The 26,829-nt window shown below is 44.4% G+C and overlaps 1 protein-coding gene across 1 annotated transcript; it reads right to left on the reverse strand.

The window, feature by feature from the left end:
- Positions 1 to 2,301: 2,301 nt before the first annotated feature.
- On the reverse strand, positions 2,302 to 25,401 carry PTGER3 (prostaglandin E receptor 3). The gene is made up of 2 exons (XM_005285506.5): positions 24,042 to 25,401; positions 2,302 to 7,272 (listed from the first exon to the last, which is right to left on the reverse strand). Exons 1-2 carry the CDS (start codon positions 24,894 to 24,896, stop codon positions 6,985 to 6,987), a joined length of 1,143 nt encoding a protein of 380 aa, XP_005285563.3. The 5' UTR covers positions 24,897 to 25,401; the 3' UTR covers positions 2,302 to 6,984.
- Between the last annotated feature and the right edge of the window lie 1,428 nt (positions 25,402 to 26,829).

Genomic DNA, 26,829 nt, shown 5'->3' on the forward strand with positions numbered 1-26,829 from the left:
ATTCTGTCTTCCGACAGTGGCCAATACCAATTGCTTCAGAGGGAATGAACAGAACAGGGCAATTATCTAGTGATCCATCCCATCATACGATCCCAGCATTCCGTTCCAATTTGAAACAAAAATAAATTTCAAAATATCAAGAAGTCCCTTAAATGGAAATTCCAACTTTCAACCAGCTCTAGATGGAATTGGTGCATAGGCCTTAGGCTGGTCTTTTGTACCAAGGAGAAATCCCCCTCAAAGCACAGCCCTAAATGATGGACATTGCACCACTGTGAGAGCTCTGAGGGCTTTGTGACTCAGGCAGGCACAGAGGACAGGAACAGCATAGCTGCTCTTGCACCTTCTTACAGGTTGCAACATCATTCCTCCTGTAACCAGCCAGCTCTGCTCCACTGTCAGAGCTCTGCACTTGCTTACTACCCCTGCCCCCAGAAAAATGGTGCACAAGGACTGCACTTGTGCCCAACCCTTGCACGGGAGTGTGAGCAGGAAGGGCGGATCCTTGGGCCCTCTCTCTGCATCTGAATAGGGCTGGGCCAAAGACAGTGAGAATGACTCTGTAGCCCAGTGATTAGGGCACTCACCTGGGAGACGGCAGACCTAAGTTTCAGTCCTTGCTCCAATGCCAAGTTAAGTATTTATACAGAGTAGAAGAGCTTCAACAGGAGAGACTGAGATAACCACCCCCAAAATATCTCATAGTCTAGTGGTTAGGTCCCTCTCTTGTTTGATAGTGGAGGAAGTTGAGCAATGGTACATATCTAGGGCTTTACAAGATTCACAGTCCATTTTGGTCAATTTCATGGTCATTGGATTTTTAAAATAGCAAATTTCATGAATTCAGCTATTTAAAACTGAAATTTCATGGTGTGTAACTGTAGGGTCCTGACCCCAAAGACGGTTGGTAGGGGGGTCACAAGGTTTTTGTAGGGGGGGGGTGGGGGGGTCGTGGTATTGCAACCCTTACTTCTGCGCCTTCAGAGTTGGGTGGCTGGAGAGCAGGCAGGAGCCCAGCTCTGAAGGCAGTGCTGCCAGCAGCAGCAGCACAAAAGTAAGGATGGTTTGGTATGGTATTGCCACCCTTACTTCTGCACTGCTGCCTTCAGAGCTGGGCGCCCTGGCCAGCAGCCGCTGCTCTCCAGTAACCCAACTCTGAAGGCAGTGCAGAAGTTAGGGTGGCAATACCGTAACCCCCCTTACAATAACCTTGTGCCCCCCCCCCACATCCTCCTTTTTGATCGGGACCCCGAGTTTTAGAAATGTTGATCTCTCATGTGAAATCTGTATAGTATAGGGTAAAAAGTACACAAAAGACCAGATTTCATGGGGGAGACCAGATTTCACGGTCTGGGACATGTTTTTCATGGCCATGAATTTGGTAGGGCCCTCCACATATCCAGTAATAGTAGCAGTAATCAACAGGTGTAAGATCTGAAGGCAGACAGCTGCTCAGACATGTCCATCTGGGACTCTTGCCCAATTGCCACCCTATGGAAACTCCTTCTACCGGACACTGAGAAGACAGGGAAGACTTTATGTGAGACGGAAAGGGAATTTTTTCTACCTGCCAGCTGCTCAAATTGTTCATCACAAAGTTCAAAGATTGCTCTTCTTTAGATACACTATTCATCCGTTATTCACAGGCCACATCTTTGTGGGCTATAGACTCTGATCTGTTGTTGCTTCTCTTACCTTTAACAAGGAAGTGCAGGTGCAGAGTCATACCAATATCATCAGCTGTTCTTAGCCCACAGTAGGGTGAAAGCCTCTTCAGCACTGCTAATAAAAACACATATGATGAGCCATTCTGCATGCAATTATCAATGTCACCATAGCTGTCTAAATATGCTACAGTGATCCCCAAAAGTGGTAAGGTGAACAACCGAGATAGTTATGTACAACATCAAACACAAATGCTATAAATCAGGTATCTTGTTTTATCAAGATATACAAATGTGCTGCTAACCTATTGATAGAGTGGTAGATTCCGCCATCCTTTCTCACATATAGTACTACCTTATTCTGCAAATGGTGACACTGATTTCAGTGGGCATGAAGTACTGCTTGGTGTGCATAAGGATGGCAGAATCTGGCCCACAAAAAAGGCCAGATTCTGTACTTAAACCTCTGCAGTCAGTCCTAATGAAGTCAGCACAGAATTTGGCTCAAGATGTTTAAAAATTTAGCAGCAGATAGTGCTCACACTGAAGCCAATTGCAGAAGGTTACTTGAAATTGTTGTATCAAAACGTTGCAGGCAAAAGTTGGCATCAAGAAATAAAGACCAGTTATTCTGCTGAACTTTTAAATGTTTATTTTGCATTGACAAATACAACACATACACATTCAATACACCAACAGGCTGTGTTTTGAATGCCAACAAAATTATATCAAAAGAATTCCACCATACACCACAGTTTCTACAATGTCTCTGACAGAAGTACATCATTTTATCAAAATGGATCTTTGAAATACTACTGTAGTGAAATTTACATACATTTAGAATAATATAGAAGGCATCTGCAAAAAGATACGGCAAAAATATCTTCCCCACAGAACCAGATAAATGGGAAAACAAAACAAATAATTACATTTCTGATAAAGATCTTTGAATTCATTTAAGAAAGTGCTTCAGTTGCCAGTCATGTCATATCGGCCGTGCCTGGCAAATAGTGCTTAAATTCTTTTGGTATAAACAACTAAGATGCAAATAATCTCTCATACTTTCTTGTTTTATAAAATGCTCTTCTTCATATTACTGCACCCAAAGACAGATTTGATCCCCCTTTTCTCTAAATTAAAAAAAAATAAAGGAACTGTTTTAATAACAGGAGTGCAAACGGATGAGATTATTGTGAGCATTATAATGCCCATATCTGGTTCCCTTCAACAATTAGTTTAAACTATCTTTACATTTCAGCAGTTCTTATATTGCCATTGCATATCTCATTGTTCGTCTAGATGAAAAACTAATGTTTTCCCAGTGGTGATATTAGGACAAAAATTACTCAGTCTCATAGACTTTTTGCACCCTTGCTACACTATACGTAGAGAAAATTGGATCCTATTGTACCATGCTGCTGTTCAGCTATTGATTGACAGAAAAGTCCGGCAGAGCACAATTCACTCAAATAACTGAGGTCACTCTGACACACTTTACAAGGGACAGATTTCTGAAAAACAGCGGATGTGCATAAACTGAATGAGGCTAATCTCTTGAACAGAAAAACAGGCTTTTAACATAAGTCTTTTGGCATGAAATGGCACCTGGCACTTTTTTCAAAGAGAGTAAGGGATAATTTGGTTTTATACAGTATCTTTCTCACTATTTCCCAAAGCGCTTACCAGTAATGAGCTCTAGACACTCGTAGGGCAGACGCTGTGTAGGCACATATGGTCATTGTACTCAACATTATCTCCTATAGAGTGTTGGACAGTAGATCTTGTTTTATTCAGATTGCAAATGTTGGCCAGGACATTCTAGTTCTAGTTTATTGTATTCTGTTCTATTACCTAGAAGGCACTGAATGCCAAATTCTGATCTCAATTACACTGGTGTAAAGCTCTTGTAGCTGAAGGGTATGTTTCAGATTTTCAGAATATCAGCCAAATTCCACTCTTTTTTGCACTAGTGCAAACCTACTGAGCTGTGCATGTCCAAGCAGAATTAAGCTCTATGTCTTCTAAGACATATTGTATGGATGTGCATAACTGACTATCCTAATATGCCTTGAAGAATAATGGCTCTGCTTTTAAAAGGTGTGTCTTTGGTTCCATCTTAGCTTTGACACTAAATTATTAAGACAGTGTTCTTATTGGATCACATTAGTCTAAGTAGTGTCCTAAGAGCAGCGTTCATTTGTAAATGATCTATTTATATAACTATTCCTGACTCAGCCTTCTTTTTAATGATAGGCACATTAATAGGAATATAATACATAACTTTTGCAAGAGGGACATCACAGAAATGGGCTAAGATAGAAATACCCAGACAAAAAGCATGCAAACCAGAAGGGAGACTTGCTAACTGGAAAAAAATACTTTTGATGTCAAAACATGCTGCCTTCCTCACTTAGACTGCGGTTAGATGTGTCCTCTGGCCTGTTACCGGGGCACATCATAGATCTTGGGTTAATTAGTCTCATTTGGCGGATTTTGCACATCTGTTACATATTCAGGAGTTGTTTTATTTTTCCGAGGAGCTATCTAGCTTTAGAGATACATAAGCTGGTGAACAGCTGTTCCTAAAAGACCATGAATGAAAACAAGAAAATGAGAGTGAGCTACAGAAGGCCATAAAACGTTTGATGGAGTTGTACTTCCTACAGGTGTATGTGATGAGGATTTAGGAACTATACAGGAGTTTTTCTAAATGATATTTTAGTAGCTGAAAGCCTTTTTAAATGTTAACAAGGCATTTCCCTTTATTTGGGCTGGTCCACCCTAAGCCCTCAGTTGGAACTAAGATACGCAACTTCAGCTACGTGAATAACGTAGCTGAAGTCGAAGTATCTTAGTTCGAACTTAAAGGTACTTACTGCGGGTCCACACGCGGCAGGCAGGCTCCCTCGTCGACTCCGCCTACTCCTCTCGCGGAGCAGGATTGCCGGCATCGACGGCGAGCACTTCCGGGATCGATTTATCGCGTCTAGACAAGAGGCGATAAATTGATTCCAGAAGATCGATTGCTTGCACCGAACCAGTGGGTAAGTGTAGAGCAGTATCCCAAGCTCTCCTATCGGCTTTAACTTGACTTGCTAACCTGAGTTAAAAGATGAGTTGTCTTGTGTTCACTGCTAATTTAACCCGAGTTAATAGCACATCTCTTTTGCAGTGTAACCCTACCCCTTAGTGACTGATTGGCTTCAATGGGCTTTGGATGAGGTCCTTGATTTCTTCTTTATTCAGACAGATATGGGCCGAATAAGCATGTTTATTTTGTCTCACTACGAAACTGAACAAGAAGGCAAGTAGATTTAAAGTAAAACCAGTGGATTACAAAATGTCAAAGTATCTCAGTATAATTTACACTATTTCTTGACTTATCATTGAGATGTCAGAGTCCTGATGTCACATTAAAAATAATCACCTCTGAGGCTTTGATATACAATGTTAACTGCCAATCTAACTCCAGTTACTTTTCTTTCTTGTCTGTCATTATGGTGATGATTAGACACAAGGACATAAAAAGTGATTAGCCAAATGCTTTCTGGCTGCCACCTCGGATTTTCATATTTCATGCTATTTCAATGTGTACCTACAGAGGGAAGATTAGTTGTCCATGAATGTTATACTTACCTACAAGAGTATTTACAGTAGCACATTTCTAATATTGCCCATTACCAAATCAGACTAGTGTGATATCAAAAATTATGTTTGAACTTGAGAGCTACTTTTTCCATTCGATTATGCATTGCTATTAAGTACAATTATGCCATTTTAAAGGCCTTATCTGCCCAATGGTTTTTCATACTCTAACATATAAATACAGTTATTGTACCAATCCCATGTACAAACCTCCTTTAACTCCGATAGAAATTCCATGGCTGAATTTAGTTATGGTCTAAGAAAATGTATCTCCACTAATCTCAGCAAGCTTGCATTTGTGTGTAACAGACCAGAATTTGGCATGTATATTCTTGCAAACAATGTCATAGAGATCTAATCCAGAAAGAAGGCCATTAAATGGGACAGGTTAGAGGTTATGGGCCCATGAAAAACTGGAGGAAAACAAGGGAGTTAGTAAAAGATGTTCAAACAATACAGCAGAAATGTGAGTGCTTATAATCCAACCTGAAAATTACTCAAGGAAAGATCTGAGTAATGAGATCCTCCAACTGAAATCTCTGCTGACAATGGGGCTTGATTTAAAAAAAGAAAAAAAAATCCCAAGGCTGTCATGTTTCTCAAAGCTGGCTTTTAGGAAAAATCTATTGTTTCTTGGCTGATATTTCATATTGTGAGTGACCCACCCTTAGGGTGCTTAAGTAAAAAAGTGGTGCTGTGTATGTGGTGTGCCCACCACCAGAGGGTAGCTGAAAGGTCTTTCTGTTCCCAGAATCATGATCTTCACAAATAAAGCTGCTCTTTGAAGGTATTGGGTGAGTTTTTTGCTATGTGAAAGGGATATTACTGTGAATAGCTAAGGTAGACTACATCACCATAGCGTGAAACAATGCTTCACTAACCTGGGTGTTTCATAGGTATTACTTGTAAAAAAAAAGTGCAAAGTTTATTATTTTTTTTTAATAAGGTAGATTGTACCTTTCTGCTGTTCCCCAAAGCCCCCTCTCCTTTGCGGCAGGTGAGTTTATTCTTGCATTCACTAAAAATCAGTAATTACCATGGTAAGCCCATGTAGCACATAAAACTCCTGCTGCCTTTCAGCACTTGAAAGAGAACACCATTATTATACACAATGACATTGGCAATTCTTCTAACAAATCATTGAAATCTGAAGAAAGGAAAGGACTCCTATTATTTTTTTCCTCAAGTCTCTTGCATTTTCCCCCAAAAAGGAGGTAGGAATAATATCTGGATCTAGCAGATAAGCTTAGAGTCAAAATTAAGTGCAATAATGAGTCTTTTCAATAACTTAAGCTGTTGAATCTGTGTCTCAAATGTTACCTGACATAAAAATTATTGATTCTTCTCCTTCAAAGAAAGAAAAATCCCCAGAAAACATGATGTGTACAGCAGAAAAAAAAAGTCATTCTTTAGCTTGAATGGTTTTAGCTATGGATCATAAAGAGACCAGAATTTTAGGTAACTGTTAATAATAGGCCATACTCCTTTGTTTATATTTATGTATTGTTGGCAAATCGGATACATAATTATCTGGCATTCTATGTCCATTCAAGAGTACTACTATACTGCAGTTGGTTATGTGGAGACACCGGCATGCCACAGATGCCCAAATTCACAGTAAGGCTTAAGACTACTTGTCAAAAGTAATTTGCATGCAAGGTGTATCAATATTCTTTCATGCTGCTGTCTGTCTGATTTCATCTGTTAACATGATAGGTCGCCCTTTCAATCCATTATTAGAACAACTGGAGATGGCATTTGCTACCTGACAAAACTTTCGGAGGAGAATTTTTCTTAATAGCAGATAAACCCAGGGGTCCAAGATCTGGTTTAGAGAGGCCAAGCGGACAGCCGTCAAGAAGAAATTGCATTCTTTCTGCAGTTCTATGCTTTGAACTGTGTTGTCAGATGGCTTGCAGTGTTCAACCGACTTGTGACTGAAGATCATTTTCAACATCATAATCTATGAAAAGATGAGAAAAATGTGTATCATTAAAAATAAACTACATCCATACTTCTTCGGGCAGAAATGTCTTATGAGAGAGGGGCCCATCAGATTAGAATCTTCTGATCCCCTCCTGCTACTTCCCTCAAATCAAACCACGATCATGGAAAATAAAGGATGTCCTCAGTGAACTTCATTCAAAGAGGCCTTACATACAATACTCTGTGTGTTGTGTGGATTTGCATGCAGGATGTGCTTCAGGTCACAGCAGTAATGGGGGGGGGGGGAGATAAAGATCTTACCCTCCACCTTGTCCACTGGTTTGAGCCAATATATCTGGCACTGATATCAGCCAGGAGCCTGTTATCTCCCATCTTTGGGACGTGGCAGAAGGCTAGATGAAATTGTACTGGTGGGAGATGGACTGATCTAGACGAGGAAGAGCTTGGGAAATCAATTAAAAGCTCATTCTGCCACCTCCACCCTTACCCATATTGCTAAATCTAGCTGGATAATTCATATTGAGAGAAGAAACTTCAATATAATACGAGTTAATAAGGTACAAAGAATGATAAGCCTGGCTATTTGACCCCTAAGTATTTTAGTTGGTGTGGCTGAGAAAAGGTAGGCAAATTGTAAAATCATGGGCATTTAAACATACTTGATGCAAGCATTTCCATGACCGACATATCCCATACGTTACAGTACCTACCACCCAAAATGGGGCCAGAATGGCCATGCCTCTGGCTACTATAACATGTACGGCAGCTGTCAAAAGAAATTGCATCAGTAGATCGGCTTTTCTTGATGTGTTACCACTATCTACCCCAAATAAAACAATAGCCATTAATTTGTAGAGAAAGCAGCCTAGAAGCTGAAGATCTTCAATCATACTATCTCTCAGAAAATCTGTACTCCAGGGCAGTCCTAACACTTGTATTTCAAACTGCCAGCTGCTAGACTAACAGCACCATTATAGAGATGTGTCAGCGATCCCCTTAGTCCTTGGGGCTGTTAGATAAGATTTGTGCATTATTTGCTATTGCTTATTGAGATGGTTGGCACAAATAGACATATGAACTTGGCAAATCAATTTTCCCTGTTGGTTTATGAATTGCCACAAGGTTTGTGGCTTTTAAAGACTTATCAACTGAAGACTGCAATATAATAATTCAATCAATCAAAATAATGCTTAGCACTTCAAGAGCCCTTTGCATCTATGAATCTTAAAGTGCTTTATAGACATTAATGAAATAAAACTCATAACATAGAAGCATCATTAGCCCCATGTTACTGAGAGGAAAAGGAAGGCCAATAAGAGTTTAGTTCATTTGCCCATGGTTATACAGGAAAGAGGCAGAGCTAGAAATAGACTCCAGCTTCCCAGTCCTTTGCTTAATCCACAAGACCACAGTTTCTCTCTGTCTATTGTTTTCCCAGGATATATCCATTAATTACCAGAAAAAGATGGTGAGAGGCTCTCTGTGTTGTGATACATTCATGTTCTGATATAATTTATATAATTCTGAGAACTAGTAGGCACATTTTGAAGGATGTCAAATATGTATTTATTTTTCTATGGTTTAGTTCAGAAGTGGGCAAACTACGGCCCGCGGGCCACATCCGGCCTGTGGGATCCTCCTGGCCTGGCCCCTGAGCTCCTGGCCCAGGAGCCCCTGGCCCCTCCCGAGCTGTTCCCCCTCTCCTGCAGCCTCAGCTCCTCCGCTGGCGCAATGCTCTGGGCAGCGGGGTTGCAAACTTCTAGGGCAGCGCTACTGCAGAGCCTGGCCTGACCCGGTGCTCTGTGCAAGAGGCGGCAGTCCGTGTGTTTTTGCCGCCCCAAGCAGCACGCCGAATTGCTGCTGCGGACGGCGGGGCAGTCTGTGTGCCGTTAAGCTGCCCACGGCGGCAATTCGGTGGCTTCTGTCTTCCGGGTGAAGACAGAAGCTGCCGCCGAATTGCCGCCACCGCGGAAAAGCGCATGCCGCCCAATTCGGCGTTCTGCTTGGGGCGGCAAAAACAGTAGAACCGGCCCTGTTCAAGGGGAGCAGGATCAGGTCCAGCATAGCAAGGAAAACTATGCAAACCAGTATCAGAGAGATAACTCTATAATTCTTGAGTTTTCCAATCTCAAAACGATTGACTCAAGTTGGCTTTAATAACAGAAAACTTTGATACAGCCTAATTTAATAACTGAAAACTAGGGTCCAGTCCTACAAACTGTAGGAAGAGGACTGCATTCCTAATAAAAAACATCAATTCTCCCTTTTATGAGCACACAAAATCCTGAAGGAATTAGGCACAAACATCAAGGAGGACATATACCTCTTAAGCTAACTTTTTAAAAAAAAATTATTTCTGTTTTTGCTAATTTGGTATTTGTTTTACTGTCTGGCTATTGAATAGCAGTAATCAAGATAAATCAACAGCAGAATGAAAGCACTCTTTCAGGACAAGAGATAGAAGAGAGGAAGTCATTCTTTAGTTGTACAGAAACAGGTGTAATTGGCGTTAAAATTTCCATAATAATTTTATCAAAACACCACTGCAGACTACAGACTCCATTCTGTATTAACATGGTGATTTCAAGTCTGTTTGAATTAGCCAGGAACAATTTTGTATTCTGTTTTTAACCTATTAAAAAAATACACCCACTTTCCCCAATCAGACTGAAATCAAATACATTCAAAAGAGGATAGTGTGTAACACTTTAGGCTTGTGAAATACACTCACTGTAACATTAGCACCAAATTCAGCTTCAGACACGAGGTTCTGCCTACAGAAAATAATAATGCACTAAATGAACTGCAAGAAAAGCTGGTAAATTCTTTGCTGTGAATCAGTGGGTCATATCCTATTTAGGCCTCAGTCCCCTGCCACCTTGAAACAGCATCATGCATCCCCAAGTTCCCAGAACTGCCCCAGTGCATGCCTGATATTGTATGGTACAGCTATGTGGCCATCTAAATCTGGCCAAGCTTGACACAGAGAAGGCCTGCTAATTTTCAGCAGCTGGGGGGAGGGAGTGTTGCGGGGATATATCTGCAGCCAAGTAAGGGAGGAACCAGATAGGAGGCAGAAGACTGACCCCAGCTACACCTTGGAAAAAAAATTAAAGAAATTATTGAGCAGGTAGAGGCAGGTACCATAGACTGCGCTCCTGCTCAGGTGCTGGCATTTTTGGGACACAGACAGTGGACAAAGAAGGGCAGAGGGACAACTGCTTGTATTATATCAACACATTGCAGTGTTCAGTGCTTTTGGGGCTGATGTACAACTGGCTTTAAGAAGCTGCTATTACCAGGACAAAATGCCCATGTTAGATCTTTAAGCCACACACACTTTTGCATTGCCAGGGGCCAGTGAATTGTTCTGCTTCAATGAGAAGTTTAGCCACCACAGAAAGCATTGCCAGCTGCCCTAGAAACTGCATTTCTGTGGGCCCAATATTACACTGAGACCACAGGGTCCAACCAGGCTACAGCTAGCAGGTAGATCTTCATATTGGCCCTTGACAGCCCAAGTGGAATGGCTGGCCATTCCCAGGCCAACCACCTTGGGGTCCTTTCAAGTATAGCTATTGCCCAAGAGCAAACCAAACCTGTCTTGGGGTCCGATAGGCTGAGAGATAGGCAGTGATAATTAGCATAATATAATTAACAGGCTTAATTCTGCTTCAGTTATACAGGTGCAGTTCCTGTGGGGTTTGATGGGAGTAGCATCTGTGTAACTGGGTGCAGAAATGAGCCCAAAGGATTTACTGGTAGGTTATGATCCTTGTTTTAAGGCGATAAGGTGAGAGGTAGCTACGTATGTTAGTCATAGGATACTGCTGGACATTACAGGGCAAATCCAACCCCCCTCCTTCATGTGTAGAGGAACACATGAGAGCAGAACTGATTCCCCCGCAAAAGGGTTGGTGGCAATGGACACTCGGGTGGGGGGAGGGGAAGTGTGTGTGGGAGCATTGATGGAGCAACTCCCTTGTTTTTCACAGCGCTCTTCTTCCATCTCTATGAAGGCTGCCTGAGCATCAGGGGGCAGGATAGAGGAATGGGAAGGGCTAGAAGATATGCTGCTACATCCTGCAAGGAGGCCATGTATGGGTTGGTGGAGGCTACTCCAGGAGACAGGATTCCCCTCCCCCTGCTCTCTTCCCAGCTACTCCTGCCTAAAGACTAGTCCCTCTGTGCACAGATGCCATCCTCTTCTCCCCATGCCCCAATATGGCTCCTAAGAGCAAGGGCACCGTTTTGCCTAAAGAATCCTTGCAAATAATTAAACATTACAATTCTGGAGGATGGCTGGCTAAAAATAGTTAAGTGGGGCCTCTGGAAGTCAGGAATGCTCACCAGTAGTTTTGTCCTCAGTGATCACCAATCACATAGGTCTGCAGAAGCTGAGTTCTCAAGCTGAAACATTAGACTTAGCACAAGTTTGAATGTGTTTGTTTTTAAATAGAATAAATGCTCTTTTAAATTGCTTTATTTTATAAACTTGCTGGGAGTCTTTGAGCTTTCATATATACAACATGTTGTGAGTAAACATTTAAAATTAGACTGGACAGATTGTTAGTAAATTCATAATAAAGAATACGTAATCTTGCCCTGCCAGGAAGATGTACTTGATGACATAATAGCTTTTTATTATCTCTAGTGTCCATGATTCTATGTGAATTGCCCCATCGCTTTATGTAGTTTGTAGTTTAATAAAACAGGGTGATTAATTTACATTACTATACAAATTATAGGCCAGATCCCCTGTTGATATAAGTCTCTGTGGCTCCAGTGACTTCAGTGATTTACACCAGTTGAGGATCTAGCCCTGCAACTTTTACAGACTTCAGTTAAAATTATTTTAATAGGCCAACACAGAATTCATGGAATTATAACCTTATATGTTGTTTAAAGTGAAATTTTCAGCAAAGCAATTTAACACTCCATGTAACAGTGGAGTATTATGTAATATAAACAAAACAGATAGCAACTGGCACATGAAAGCAGATTCTTTATAAATACCGTATTTATCTGCCAATTGATATTGCAATTTCATGAATTCTGAGATAACAAAACAAGATTAAAAGGATTATAAGGGCTATCATATTTCAGAGTTCCTCAAATACTGATCCCGAAGAAAATAACCTGAATTCTGGGAATGTTAATTAATTACCCTTTGGTTTCCATTTGCTGTAATGTACACACAGAGACATATTTACATCTCATAATTATTATTTGTATTACGGCGCAGTCTACCCGTTGTGTGTACACATTGGCTGTAATGTACACACAGAAACATATTTACATCTCATAATTATTATTTGTATTATGGCAGTGCCCAATGACCCAATCAGAATGAAGCCCCATTGTGCTAGACTCTGAAGATGCTCAATCTAAACTGTAGACAAGTAATAAGTGGCTTTAAATAAAGAGTTGGAGAAAGCAGATGGGGGGAAGGAAGAGGTAAGGTCATGTGGTTACACAATATAACCTGTGTGCCTAATAGGGAGATATCTCTTTAGGACAGGGGAGGGAAAACTATGGCCTGCAGGCTGGATCCAGCCCGTCAGGGCTTTAAATCCAGCCTGCAGGATTGCCAGCCACGTGGTGCAGCAGGGCTAAGGCAGGCTCCCTGCCGGCCTTGGCCCCGCACCGTTCCCGGAAGTGCCAGCACCATGTCCCTGCGGCCCCTGGGGGAAGGGGAGGGGGCAGAGGGCTCCATGCACTGCCCTCGCCTGCAGGCACCGCCCCCCCGCAGCTCCCATTGACTGCGAATGGGGAACTGCGGCCAATGGGAGCTGCGGGGGTGGTATCTGCAGGTGAGGGCAGAGCCGCCAGCCCCACCCCACCCCCAGGAGCAACTGCCGGACATGCTGGCCACTTCCGGGAGTAGTGTGGGGCCAGGGCAGGCCAAGCCCCCTAACCCTACCTTGAGACACCTCCTCCTGCACTCTGCACCCCCTCTTGCACCCCAACCCCCTGCCCTGAGCCCCTCCTACACCTCAACCCCTCGCCCTGAGCCTCTTCCTGCACACCATACCCCCTCCCACACCTTGCACTCTCTCCTGCACCCCAACCCCCTGCCCCAGCCCTACATTCATGGCCCTGCATACAATTTCCCCACCCAGATGTAGCCCTCGGGCCAAAAGGTAGTTTAATAAAACACCCCTGCTTTAGGAGATCTATTGGGTGGGGTAGGAATGAGTTGTGTCTAGTTCACTGTTGCAAGGCAGATGCACAATTAGCACTGCACACTCAGAAGTTTCTGGAATTGGGTTTGGTTGTTTTGGGTGTGCCCTGTTGCTGGAGTCAGACTCTATGTGGGCAAGTAGTCAGGGCAGTGGCTTTGCAAAAGGCCATCTGTGGGTTGGGAGAAGCTGAACCACAGGAGCAGAAAGCAGGTTGTTTCCCCCTAACTCTGAAGAATTTTGCAGCAGGTTAGTGATAACATTAAGCCTCCAACAGAGAAGCCCTGGCCGTGTTAACTGTAGAAAGGGAAAACTTTTTTTATTTTAATTGTATACTTGGAATGTTGTTTGATTTTAGCCACATTATTTTAAATTGTCTCAATTAGTATGATTCACCAACTTCTCTTATTTAAATGTGATGATGGAGAAAGAGCCACTTATATTTTGCTATTTTCAGTTTTTCAAAAACTGTTCTTTTTAAATCTATATACTTAAATGAGAGTTAATTGGTTAGCTGACTAGTTAACTGAGTGATTGCAGCAGAGAAGGACGATACCAGCTGGAGATTTCTACAAGTAAGTGAAGGGAAGATGTTGTTGCAATGCTTTTGACTCAGCAGACTGTATAGATTTTGGTGAGCAACAACTAGAACTGAGATTCAGGTGAACTCAATCTTAGCTTTTGGGAACTCAAAGTTACATCTGACTGTTTTTCTGTGGGGACTGACCTGTTTATATTTAATTTGTTTTCTTTATGTTTATGTATAAATGAAGAATGTGGATTATAAAGTGTCCATGTTATGTTGTAGAAATTGTAATGTTTCTTTATCTTTATAAAGTTGGTACTTAAGAATTACATTTCATTCCTTTTTGATCTTTTTGGATTTGAATGTGGGAAGGTTGACCCTGTGCAATCCTTAGTGAAAATCCTTAGTGACTGAATTCTGGGTCTCCAGGTGCTTTTCTATGGAAGCTGGGGTTTTTTAGGCAGTGGAGAAGGACAATGAACTAAACTTCTAGCTCCTATTTCATGGACAACTTACTGATTGCAGCTTCCATTCATTTAGTTTTATTTTTTAAAAGACTTCTGCCCATGATTATTTCCAGTTTTATTTGAAATTATATAAAATAGACTTAAGCCTCTACTGCTTAGGGTTACCATACGTCCGGATTTTCCCAGACATGTCCGGCTTTTTGGTCCTCAAATCCCCGTCCGGGGGGAATTGCCAAAAAGCTGAACATGTCCGGGAAAATACTCCCAGCTTTGTTTTGCCGGCATCCCTGCCCCAGTCCCCTGCTTACCTTAGAGCAGCTCCGGCAGGCTGCGAGCTGCAGGCAGATTTCCCCGCGGCGGCTGCTGCTGCTCCCCCCAGACACCTCAGCTCTGTGTAGCTGAAGAGCCGAGCTGCCCGAGAGCTACCGGCTTCACAGTTTGCCAGGCAGCCCCCAGAGCTCCAGATCCTGCGCCTCCGGCCGGGTGCTTCCCCTCCTGGGCTCCAGCTGCCCTGGGGAAGCGCCTGGCTGGGGGCGCAGGGTCTGGAGGTCTGGGGGCTGCCCGGCAAACCGTGAAGCCGGTAGCGCTTGGGCAGCAGTTTCGCGTTGCTGGGAGGGAGGAGGGGGAATGCGGGGTGCTCAGGGGAGGGGGCGGGGAAGGGGTGGAGTTGGGGCGGGGCCGGGGGCAGGGAAGGGGCGGGGCCAGGACCCCGTGGAGAGTCCTCTTTTTTTAATGTTTAAATATGGTAACCCTACTATTGCTGTCTAATTTTAAGCGAGAACAATACAACATCACTTCCCCTATATCCTCCTTTTTTGACCAAGCCTTCCCCAGGGTCCAGGCACTGTCATCTACCTGACAATTCCTCTACAATTCCCATCATAGAGGACTGATGTCCAGGGCTTCTGAGGACCTTGCTGCTCCTTGCCTGTCCCTCACCATAGTAACCTCTGACTAACCCCATTTAGGGTTGCCAGGCATCCAGTTTTTGACCAGAACGCCAGTCGAAAAGGGACCCTGGTGGCTCTGGTCAGCACAGCTGACAGGGCTGCTAAAAGTCCAGTTGGCTGCAGTGGCCAGCTCCGCACAGCTCCTGGAAGCGGTCAGCATGTCCGCCTGGTTCCTAGGTGCAAGGGTGGCCAGGAGCACTCCACTCCCTACCCATGCCTGCAGTGCAAATGCCACCCCGAGTGCCGGTTTCGCAGCTCCTATTAGCCAGGAACCGTGGCCAATGGGAGTTGTGGGGGTGGTGCCTGTGGACAGGGGTAGTGCGCAGAGCCCCCTGGCAACACCTGCACCTACAAGCCAGAGGGATATGTTGCCGCTTCCTGGAAGCTGCCTGAGATAAGCGCCGCCTGGAGCCCACACCCCTCACCCCCTCCCACACCCCAACCCCCTGCCCCAGCCCTGAGCCCCCTCCCACACCCAAACTCCCTCCCAAAGCCCGCACCCCCTCCCACACTCCAACCCCTTGCCCAACCCTGAGTCCCCTCCCACACTCTGAACCCCTCATCCCCAGCTCGGAGCCCCCGCCTGCATCCCAAACCCCTCATCCCCAGTCTCACCCCAGAGCCTGCACCCCCAGCTGGAGCCCTCACCTCCCCCACTCCCCAGCCCAGAGCCCCCTCCCGCATCCTGAACCCCTCATTTCTGACCCCACCCCAGAGCCCGCACCCAGTCCATACCCCCTCCCACAGCCCAACACCCTGAACCAGTCTGGAGCCCCCTCCCTCACTCCAAACCCCTCATCCCTGGCCCCATCCCAGAGCCTGCACCCCCAACTGGAGCCCTCACCCCCTCTTGCACCTCAACCCCAGCCCAGTGAAAATGAGAGAGTGAGTGAGGGTGCGGGAGAGCAAGCAACAGAGAGAGGGAGGATGGAGAGAGCAGGGGGTGGGGCCTCAGAGAAGGGGCAGGGCCTCAGGGCACGAGTGTTCAGTTTTCTGTCATCAGAAAGTTGGCAACCCTAAGCCTGTTTCCAAGAGATAGGCCTAAAACATAGCATTGTCCATGTAAGGGTTTATTACTGAGTTAATAAGAAGAGTTTTCAAAACTCATTAACAACAGCGGTTTACTCAAAAAAAAAAAAACCATTAAGCCACAGAATACAAACCTCATTTTACCAAAGTCTCTACAGCATAAACAAATAATTCTGGGAAACACTGACTTTTCAAGCTGGAAAATACTTACAAAATGTCCAGAATAGTTGTTTTAATGCAATTATGATACAAATGATTAATGTAACTGGGGTTCCAATGAAAGCCTCTCCTTTTGGCCTAAGTTTATGCAGGATGTCAGACTAAATTGGGGTGGCCAACCTGTGGCTCCGGAGCCACGTGGCTCTTCAGAAGTTAATATGCAGCTCCTTGTATAGGCACTGACTCTGGGGCTAGAGCTACAGGCACCAACTTTCCAATGTGCTGGGGGGTGCTCACTGCTCAACCCCTCGCTCTGCCACGGACCCTTCCCCCACTCCACTCCTTCCCACTCCCTCCTCTGAGCCTGCCATGCCCTTGCACCTCCTTCCTCCCCCCCCCACCCCGAGCCTCCTGCACGCCACGAAACAGCTGATTGGGAGGTGCAGGGAGGGAGCAGGAGGCACTGATCGGTGGGGCTGCCGGTGGTGGGAGACACTGGGAGCAGGTGAGAACTGATGGGGGACTGTTGACATATTATTGTGGCCCTCTGGCAATGTACATTGTTTAAATTCTGGCTCCTTCTCAGACTGGCCACTCCTGAAATAGATGATCATAACAATCCCTACTGGCCTGAAAAAAATCTCTGTATTTTTTGAGTTAGCCTTAAAAGGTTAATTGCTTTGTATTCCGAAAAATTGCACTAATTATAAGTGTAATCATGGCAAATACATTCCAGCAGATTTTTTTTTTAAATTAAGAATTGTTCTGCAATGAATACTCATAATGTTAAAACTATTTATGCACCAAATTTAAGTCAGCTATGCTAGGAAAAAAGGGACAAGGCAATTCTCCCTTTAATGCACATAGAAGAAACTTCATGGGAGTTAAACACAAATATCAAGGGCAAAAATATACTTTAGATTTCCTATCTATGGGCTATGTTGGGCCTGATTCTGATCTCCTTTACGATGATTTTACTCTGACACGCTACTGACTACGATAGAGTTACTCACAAGTCATCCTGAGACAAGTGAGATCAGAATCAGGCCCATTGTTCCTAGTGTGTGCCAATCTTTTTAATTATTCTAGAATTATTCTTTTTAATTATTACAAAAAAACCCAAAAAATTGTTCTATGATGCCTGCTCTGAACTTTGGGACTATGAATACAAGAGGGAAACATGCTGGCATAGAGGCTACATACTGGAGAGAAGATTTATGGAACCGGGCCCCTGGAAAATTCATGAAAAGTTTTGAAGTGATATCATTTCATAAAGAAACAAATACAATTCATTAATTCACTCTGGGCATCAGCAGAGTCCCAAGCAGTCAGACAGAAGAAATAAGATAAAACAAATTCAAAGGTCTGCTACCCAGTATGTTTTTAACTGGCCCTGCCTTTGATTTGTAAAGGTCAGGCTGGTTGCCAGTTCAGCATTCAGTGCTGACCTTTTTATAGCAAAATGTTAGAGAATCTCTTTGCCTTCTTTCTACAGCTCCCTGAATATTTTCTCATAATATCAATTATGTTTAAAAGCCTCAGATGGTCTGCCCAACTTCTGCTGTGACTGTCCCATTTCTCTCCTCGCTGCATGTAGGTGCCTCTTTTTCTCTTGACATAGATGCATTAAGTAAAGTGGAGGGCACCCTTGCAGTACAAGTTAAATAGTTATTTAAAATAAATCATGAAGAAGTGTTGCTACACAGTAGTAGAGGAGGGGATATTTTTTGGTGTGTGTGTAAAAAAGAGAAAAGGCCATTTTGCTTAAAAATGTATGGCTTGGTGAAACAGACTTGTGAGATCCTTCTACCTTTTAAAGAGAGGATTGTGTGTTCCTCTGCATTTGGAAAACACCTAGCACATTTTAGGCACTATCTACACAATATGAGTAAAAGCAAAATATGACAAACAAAATGGAGTAGTTTGAAATTGCTTTAGCTCTGTATTCAATGTACTGTACTAGTGAACAATGAAGAAGTCATTAAATGCAGTCTTTGGCTTACTTAGTTTCCCAGTCTTTAATGACAGACAATTCCCATGTTTCAAAAAAATGGAGCTGTTCTTGTCTCTTATAGCTTTCATATTACATTAGGAAAAGTAATAAAGCGGCAAGAAAAATGAGCTACCAAGATACACACAATAGCGCTTTCATAGTATTCATAGTGGAAGGAGACATGTGGTATCTGGGTGACCAGTAGAGATTCTGGCTGTATAAACACTCATTAGGAGCCAGATACCAGAAGCACTTATGCACATGACTAAATTTACAGTTTATGGCCCTGTATTAACTGGTCAGGTTAAGAATCAACTAGTTTATTGACCGTCAAATAATTAAGGCTAAGGACAAATATTTTCCATTCTGGGAGTGAAATCCTGGCCTGTTGAAGTCAGCAGCAAAATTCCCCTTAACTTCAAAGGGCCAGGAATTCAAGCTTGTTAATAGGGGTGTTGGGGCAGAATTGAGACTCCACAGAGTTTTGTAGCCTTCTGTATATCCGAGTCTGTTTCATGGCAGCAAAAATGAAAGCCACCTTGAAGGTCCTTAAGGGAGAAGTCTCTGTGGCAGTTTCTAAAGCATTTAAATCTTAAATTTTAACTAGAAAAAGCCTATTCAAATAGACTTTGAGAACAGCTGCATGAACTCCTGCCACTGAAGGAACACTAGTGAGTATGGCCCTGTGGGAAAATGAATGAATCCAAAGCCAGGAGGATCCTGCATAGCTCTCCTGCCTTCAGGACCCATACACCTTGTGTAGTGGAACCACATCCGCAATCCACATTCTACAAGGCTGAATGGGCTTCTGGATGGAAAAATTCAACAAGGAAGCAGTGACAGCGGGTAATAGTGCACCTCTTTGGTCAATTCTAGCAATTGCCATTGAGCTCTAATTCACTATCATGTACTAATATGCTGCATTAAATCCTGTGAACGTAAAGATACCTTACTGCTTTGAGGGCTCACTACAGCATTTGCTCTTACATTGCTGCTGAGATGTGAGGTAAGATGGTTGGTTTTGGTATGAATTAGAAAAGGTGCAGATTTGTAGAGAACAGGATAATCAGGATGCACTGCAGATATTGAAGTATGTATTTAATCTTTAAATATAACATTTACTGTTTTGTGAAGTGACTTGAGATCCTATTTTATTATTCATATTAGGACAAAGCCTGCTTTCCTCATTGAGGCCCTGATTCAAAAAAGCACTCAACTTTAAGCACATGCTTTCCCATTGACTTCAATTTAGGATTTAGGCACATGCTTAATTTAAACATGTACTTCAGTGCTTTCCTGAATCGGGATTCTTTCCTGAATCAGGACCTAAGGGTTTGAATCCAAAGCCCAATGACATCAATGTGGATTTTTCCATGAGCTTCAATGAGTTTTGGATAAGGCCATAAGTTTCTATTTAGTTTCCCAGGCAAACTCTCAAGTGATGCAATTGTTCTTGAGCAAAGGCTGAGTAAAGATATTGGGGTTTGCTCCATCGTGTATATAAATTCACACTATGCCTCAGATATGATATTGCAAGAAAGCAATAGTTTAGTCTGCAGAAGAGAAGAATGAGGGGGGATTTGATAACAGCCTTCAACTACCTGAAGTGGGGTTCCAAAGAGAATATAGTTCAGCTGTTCTCAGTGGTGGCAGATGACAGAACAAGGAGCAATGGTCTCAAGTTGCAGTGGGGGAGGTCTAGGTTGGATATTAGGAAACACCATTTCACTGGGAGGGTGGTGAAGCACTGGAATAGGTTATCTAGGGAGATGGTGGAATCTCCATCCTTAGAGGTTTTTAAGGCCCGGCTTGACAAAGCCTTGGCTGGGATGATTTAGTTGGTGTTGGTCCTGCTTTGAGCAGGGGGTTGGACTAGATGACCTCCTGAGGTCTCTTCCAACCCTAATCTTCTATGAATGCCAGCTCAGTTCTGAATACTGAAGTATGAGTCTCTGAGACTATCATGCACTTAGACAGAATCTTTCATCCCAGGATCCCAGAGTACTTTGCAGACATTAAGTAATGAAGCTCATGTGTATTGTTTATCAATGTCATTCACAAACCCATTCCAAACATTATGTAAAAAGAGGATGGCCAATTAAATAAGGAGGAGACATTGGGCTAGACTGGCACCTTGCTCTCTTCCGTGAGAAGGGGCTATCTGCTTTGCCTAAGACCAAAGCAGAGATGAAACTGTGAGAGTCCCACTCTGATCCCTGGATCTTCTTCGGAAGGTGTAAGTTACACCAGCCCTTTCCTGGGCACAATGCATTGTCTCTTTGGTGCCAGCTCAACTGTGCTGGCCTGCATGTTGGGGAGTAGAGCCAAGGCTCTGTCCCCTCCCAGCCCCTGCCTGCCCACACCTTGTCCACCTGCGGTGGGAGGGGGAGTAATTAATCATCACCTATGATGCAGGGAGTCAACTGAGAGGGATAAAGGAGTATCTTATGCCCCCTTATTCCCCTGCATGGCCATATAGGTTAATTTCTAAATGAGTCAATTGGGAATGTTGGGGGCAATACACAGCATGACATTTATTTTAGCTTACCGCCAGGAGGTGCATTTACGCTAGAGGCAGAGCTGGATAGAGCACTGTCCACCAGCAGTTCCTTTCTGGGGTCAATTGGCTCATTCAGCTCCTCTGGCATGGCAGCAGGAGGCTATGTAGCTTTTAGAAGAGCTGATTCAATATAGTGGAAAAGATAGTTAATCACCAACAGCTGGCATCAAAGGCTGAACACATGATGGGGGGAGGGGCAGATGTTCAAAAAAGCAATCATAACTAAATTGGGCATCCTGTATGCGTGTTTGGTCGAATCGAGGCTACGCTAGTGCTCTTAAAAGTAGAACATTGTCCTGTTTGTCATTTAGAAAGCAATTTTCCCTAGGTTTGCAATATGGTTACCGATTTCACCTTTGTCACAAGCCATTAATGATCTCTGTACAGGTAACATGCAGAAGTTGTGGGGGGAGAGAATGGGGGTTGTTTTAAGATTTTCCTGGAATGTTATTAATTTACAAAAAATAAAGTCATTGGGCAGAACTAGCTCATTTCTAATGCCCTCTTATTTACACTGAATATTCCAGTGTTCATACTAGCCATTCTTCCCAAGGTAGTTGCACTTGTCAATAGTAAGGGCCAAATCCTCAATCCTAGTACATGAGCCATATGTAGGGGAGATCTGCTGGGGTCCCAGTGGGGGAGGAATTCTCCCTACCAGGCCATGGAACAGCAGTGGAGTCACTGTGGGCCACAGGTGCTGGAACTAGGGGTGCTGCTGCACCACCTGGCTCCAAGTGGTTTCCATTATATACAGGGTTTCCAGTTTGGTTCAATGGTTCTCAGCACCCCCACTATACAAATTGTTCCTGCATCCCTGCTGTGGGCAGCACAAGGTGGTAGTAGGCCCCATAGCTAGTTACACCTTTTCCCTTCAGAGACATGTGCATGCACACACATTGGAACATGTCTGGTGGGCCCAGGTGCTAGATACTCTACCATTCACAATGCTATCCTGTGGGGGCAAAGTCCCCGCCATGCTTCAGAGTGTACAGGGCTACAGATATCGTCCCCCCACCCCTCACAGAAAAACACACACATTCTATATTCAGAGCTCTCTACTTCTGAAAAGGGGTTTTTCACAGATCAACAAGGAAGGGACTGAGCAAAAAAACAACAGAAGAAGAAGAAAGGGTAAAAGTTGTGTGATTAGCCTCTTTAAAAAAATGCTAAAATGTTGCAGTGTTTACTGTCATCACGAATTCTCTGAAAACAACCAAAAATATGACACAGCGAACATCCCTTGAATGAAATAACTAGTGTAACAAGTGAGAGGTCGCTAACAGGGCCCAGGTCAGATCATCTTTCTCAAAGCAGTGGAGTATGTGTGTCTACAAGCTTGGTGCAGAAAAAAAAAAGGACACTTTCCCCCCTTTAACATGAGGCCCCATCACAATAAGGCTTCCAGCAGTACACACTTCCTCCCAAGATCCTGAAGATGATTGATAGCCTCAGCACTTGGTGCTAGGTTCCCTATTTCACCACCTCTAGGCTTCTCAGTGCTCCAGTGGGTAGATCCCTTGCTGTGCTTGGGTGAGCAAAAACATCCCTGCCATACTTCATAGTTCAGAGAATACAGAACTGCGCAACCTGCTCTCTGCTATCCAGGCAGCAGAACCATACAAGTCCTGGTGTGTTTTGACCCTTTGCTAACACCAGTCTTTGGATGATGTTCTGAACTTTCAAATCCCGCATCAGTCTCCCTCTTCTTTCATGTCACTCACTCCTACCTGCCTGCCAAATACATTAGTGTCCCTAATCTCTTCTAAGACCCACATTCTTCCTTCATGTTCCCAGTTTCTTTTCTTCCTTCTTTGCAAATCCCTCATTTCCCTAAACATCCCCACCTCTCTTCCCCAAACCTTCATTCTACCATCCCCCCTTGAATGTCCAACAAATGCCCACAGCTTATGACAGCCCCCATTCTACACAATCACAGAAATATGACAGCTCATCTAGTCCAGTCCCTTGCACTGAAGCAGGACTATGACCATCCCTGACATGTATTTGTTCTTAAAAACCTCCTATGACCAAGATTCCACAACCATCCTGGGTAATTTGGTTCAGTGCTTAACACTCTTATAGTTAGAAAGTTTTTGCTAATGTCTAAGCTAAATCTCCCTTGCTGCAATTTAAGTCTATAACTTTTTGTGCTGTAATCAGTGGATAAGGAGAACAATTTATCACCCTCCGCCTTATAACAACCTTTTACATACTTGAAGACTGTTATCAAGTCCCCTTTGGTCTTCTCTTTTCCAGACTAAACAACCCTGTTTTTTTCTATATTTCCTTGTAGGTCATGTTTTCTAGGCCTTTAATCATTTTTGCTGCTCTCCTCTGGACTTTCTCCAATTTCTGCATATCTTTCCTGAATTGTGGTGCCCAGAACTGGACACAATACTTCCAGCTGAGGCCTTATCAGCTCCTCATCAAGGGCTTTCTGAACCTCCATTCCCCCCTTACCCTCCTCTCCAGGGGAGTCTGTCCCGTATATCACACTCATCCTTGGTCAGTTCCTCAAGAGATCCTCATACAGGTCACCACCAACTCTACTAGCTCTCCACGGTGAGTCCCCTTGTATATGTCCACACCCCATCCTCAGCTCCCCATCCCAAGGGGTCCTCCCATACATATCATGCCCTGCACCTACTCCTAGCCCCAGTACCTCTCACCAAGGGATCCCCTTATACCTGTATCCTCCTACTCAATTCTCTTCAACAGGGTGTGCCCCCCTCCACTTGCTTATTTCCCCTACAAAGCAGGCTGAAAGTTGTGGGGACACAAAGACAATGTTTTAGGGAGTTGGATGTGAGAGGTTTGCCTCCCCCCCTCCACAGTACTGTAACCATCACCCCCATTCTCTGCAAAAGAATGCTGTGGGGTTAGCAATATCACACAGCAAATTAAAAGATAACCTACCAACAGTGGTGACCAACAAGCAAAGAGAACACACATGATCCCCAACAGCTGGACCAGTGTTTCCATGGTGATTCTCCCCCACTGCTTGCTGGACTGAGATGCTGAGGGTTTGGTCCTGCACCGAGCCACTAAAGCTTTGATCGTGGCCAAGTTACATGCCATGGTGACGATCAGAGAGCAAAGTCCCAGAAAGGCAAAGGCTGAAGCGAAGAAGGTGTTGCCCACATCATGGTTGTCCCCTGTGCTGATAAAACACCAGGTGCCTGGCCACTGCAGGGTGTACTGCCCTAAGCCAGCTATGGGCAGGAGGGCAAAGGCAAACACTGCCAACCAGATGCTGAGCAAGACAGTCTTGGTCATCCTGGTTCGCATGTGGCTGGCGTACCAGTGAGGCGCTCTGATGGCCAGGGTCCTTTCTACGGCCATGGCACTGGCGATGAAGAGGGGACAGAGGCCGAAGACCGTCATGCAGAACCCAAAGAAGGCGCACAGGTTGCCCGAGGGGTCCAACTCCTGCCAGCTCCTGCTGGCCAGATACACGGCGATGACCACGGGGCTGGTGAGGAGCTGGCCGATGAGGTCGGTCAGCGCCAGGGAGCCGATGCACAGCAGGAAGGACTTCTTCCGCGTGTTCTCCTTCTTCTGGCAGGTGCGGTACACCAGCAGCATGGCCAGGGCATTGCCCACCGTGCCCGTCAGCATCATGCTCAAGGGGAACGCCACCGAGACCGAGCCGCATCCCTCCGCGGGGCTCTCCGTGCCGTTGGGGGCTTCCGGCGAGGCGCTGGCACCGCCCCACATGCTGGGAGCGGTGCGGTTGAAGCCGCCCCACACACAGAGCTGGGGGGGCGTCATGCCGCCGGCTTGGCGCGGGAGCGGAGCCCAGCCGCGCCCGCGCTGCCCCAGCCCATGGCGGCGAGCTCCGGCTCAGTGGGCCGAAGGGGCCAGCCGCCGAGCTATAAGGCAGAGGAGGCGGGGCCCCGGGGCTTCATTCACCCAGGTCTGCTGGGGGGCGCCCCTCCCCTGAGAGGCTGGCAATCGGGGCTTGCGTCCAGCTAACCGGCCCGACGGGCGGAGGGGGATTGCCACTGGCTGGGTCCTGCGCGCCAGCCGCCGTGTGCCGCTCTGCCAGCCTCGCCTCGTGGCCGCTTTCCAGGTAACAGCGGTAACAGTCCGCCCAGCCCCGGCATGGCCAGCGAGGCTCCGCCGGCGGGCAGCACAGCGCTAGCCTAGCCCGCGCCGGGGCACCGCATCACGCCTGGGGCGGCAGTGCCGAAAGTGCAACGCGGAGCAAAGTTGCCACAGACCGTTCTGCGCCTGGTCACATTTTTCCTCCTACAGATTGTTCCTGCCAGGGAGCTCTGTGGGGGAGGGGGAGAGAACTCTAATCCCTCCGACCATCAGCACATCACGAGGTTTCCTTTATTTATTTGTAATTTGGGATGGGGGATGGGGGGTGGGGGGAGGACGAGAGGAAAAGAAACAAATGAGTAATGTACCTAGAAGTGTACAGGGCTATTAGCGCCATCTAGCTCGAAATTAACACGGACGCAAAATCCATTCAGTCAGCTGCTCTGTTATGTTAAGCAATATCTAGCTACATGATTTTAAAAGATTTTCTATATCGATGCCTTCTTATTTCTGTGCCAACAAAGCGAGAACCCAACTGTTTTCTTTGGTAAACCTTAAACACTTGTGAATAAAGTCAAACTTTATTTACAAGTACCTGTATAGACCTGGCCTATAACGGTGATTATAAGAATAAAAGGAAGTGAAAAGGATGCTTTATCCTTCCCTGGAATTATCTGGTTTGGTAGCGCTTTTCTACTGCTTTCTCATGTTGAAAATCAGCTATACTGGTATGTAATTTACACCTTTACATTGTTTTCAGGAGATGAAATCACTTTTTTAATATTCATTGGTCAGTTAAATACATTTAACATTAATTAAAATTGCTAGGTGCTTTTTATTCTATCCTTGCTGCTCATCTTCAACTTAAATTCACACCACAGCTGTTTTCTCTTCTTCATGGGGAGCTATATCCTAGAAACCTTACTTATGTATAAATTGCCCTGATTCCAGCCCTTAATTTCTTTTATCCAGTACAATAGCATAATTGCTAGTGAAACACAAGTTATTGTCCGGATATAAACATCACCTCTGCCGGTATCCATGAGTATTATTGTAGCATAAACACCAATTGTTGTTATTAACATCAAGCATCAGTATATAATAGACTATTGGAGTTGTTTTGGCAAATGACAAACAAAATGAGCCATCATCTTTCTCTTTAGAAATCAAAATTTGCCAGATATTAATTCATAATATTCATGCTGCTCCTGATTCCTTTCATATCAGGTTAAGGAGGAATAGAGCAAAACTAAAAACAAGATGTGGCGCAGTCTTTAAAATGTGGTAGTAGAGGAAAACATTTTTAGTGGGGGAACTTTGTTCCCCCCTCCCCAGCCTTTGAGGCCACTTTATCATTTCTTCAGGTAAAAATCCATTTTAGCCAAACAATGGAAGTCTCAGTTATAAGTAACTAACATTTCAGGATATTGTTTTGTTACTGGAGTTTACTATTTTATTCAGGTGTGGCAATTTTGAATAGATGAATAATTAATCTGGAGGCAAAGTAGTCATACGAAGTGAGTTTAAGGTATTTATTCTCCCATCTTAGGGAAGTCTGATTAGTTCTTCACTTTTGTATAAATGAAAACCTGCCATCAGGGTCCATCTTACAGGTTTAGAGTGCCATCTTAGGGGACATAATTGCTAAGTTCAGGTA

The sequence above is a fragment of the Chrysemys picta genome, chromosome 8 (assembly GCF_011386835.1).
Source record: "Chrysemys picta bellii isolate R12L10 chromosome 8, ASM1138683v2, whole genome shotgun sequence".
Classification (NCBI taxonomy): Eukaryota; Metazoa; Chordata; order Testudines; family Emydidae; genus Chrysemys; species Chrysemys picta.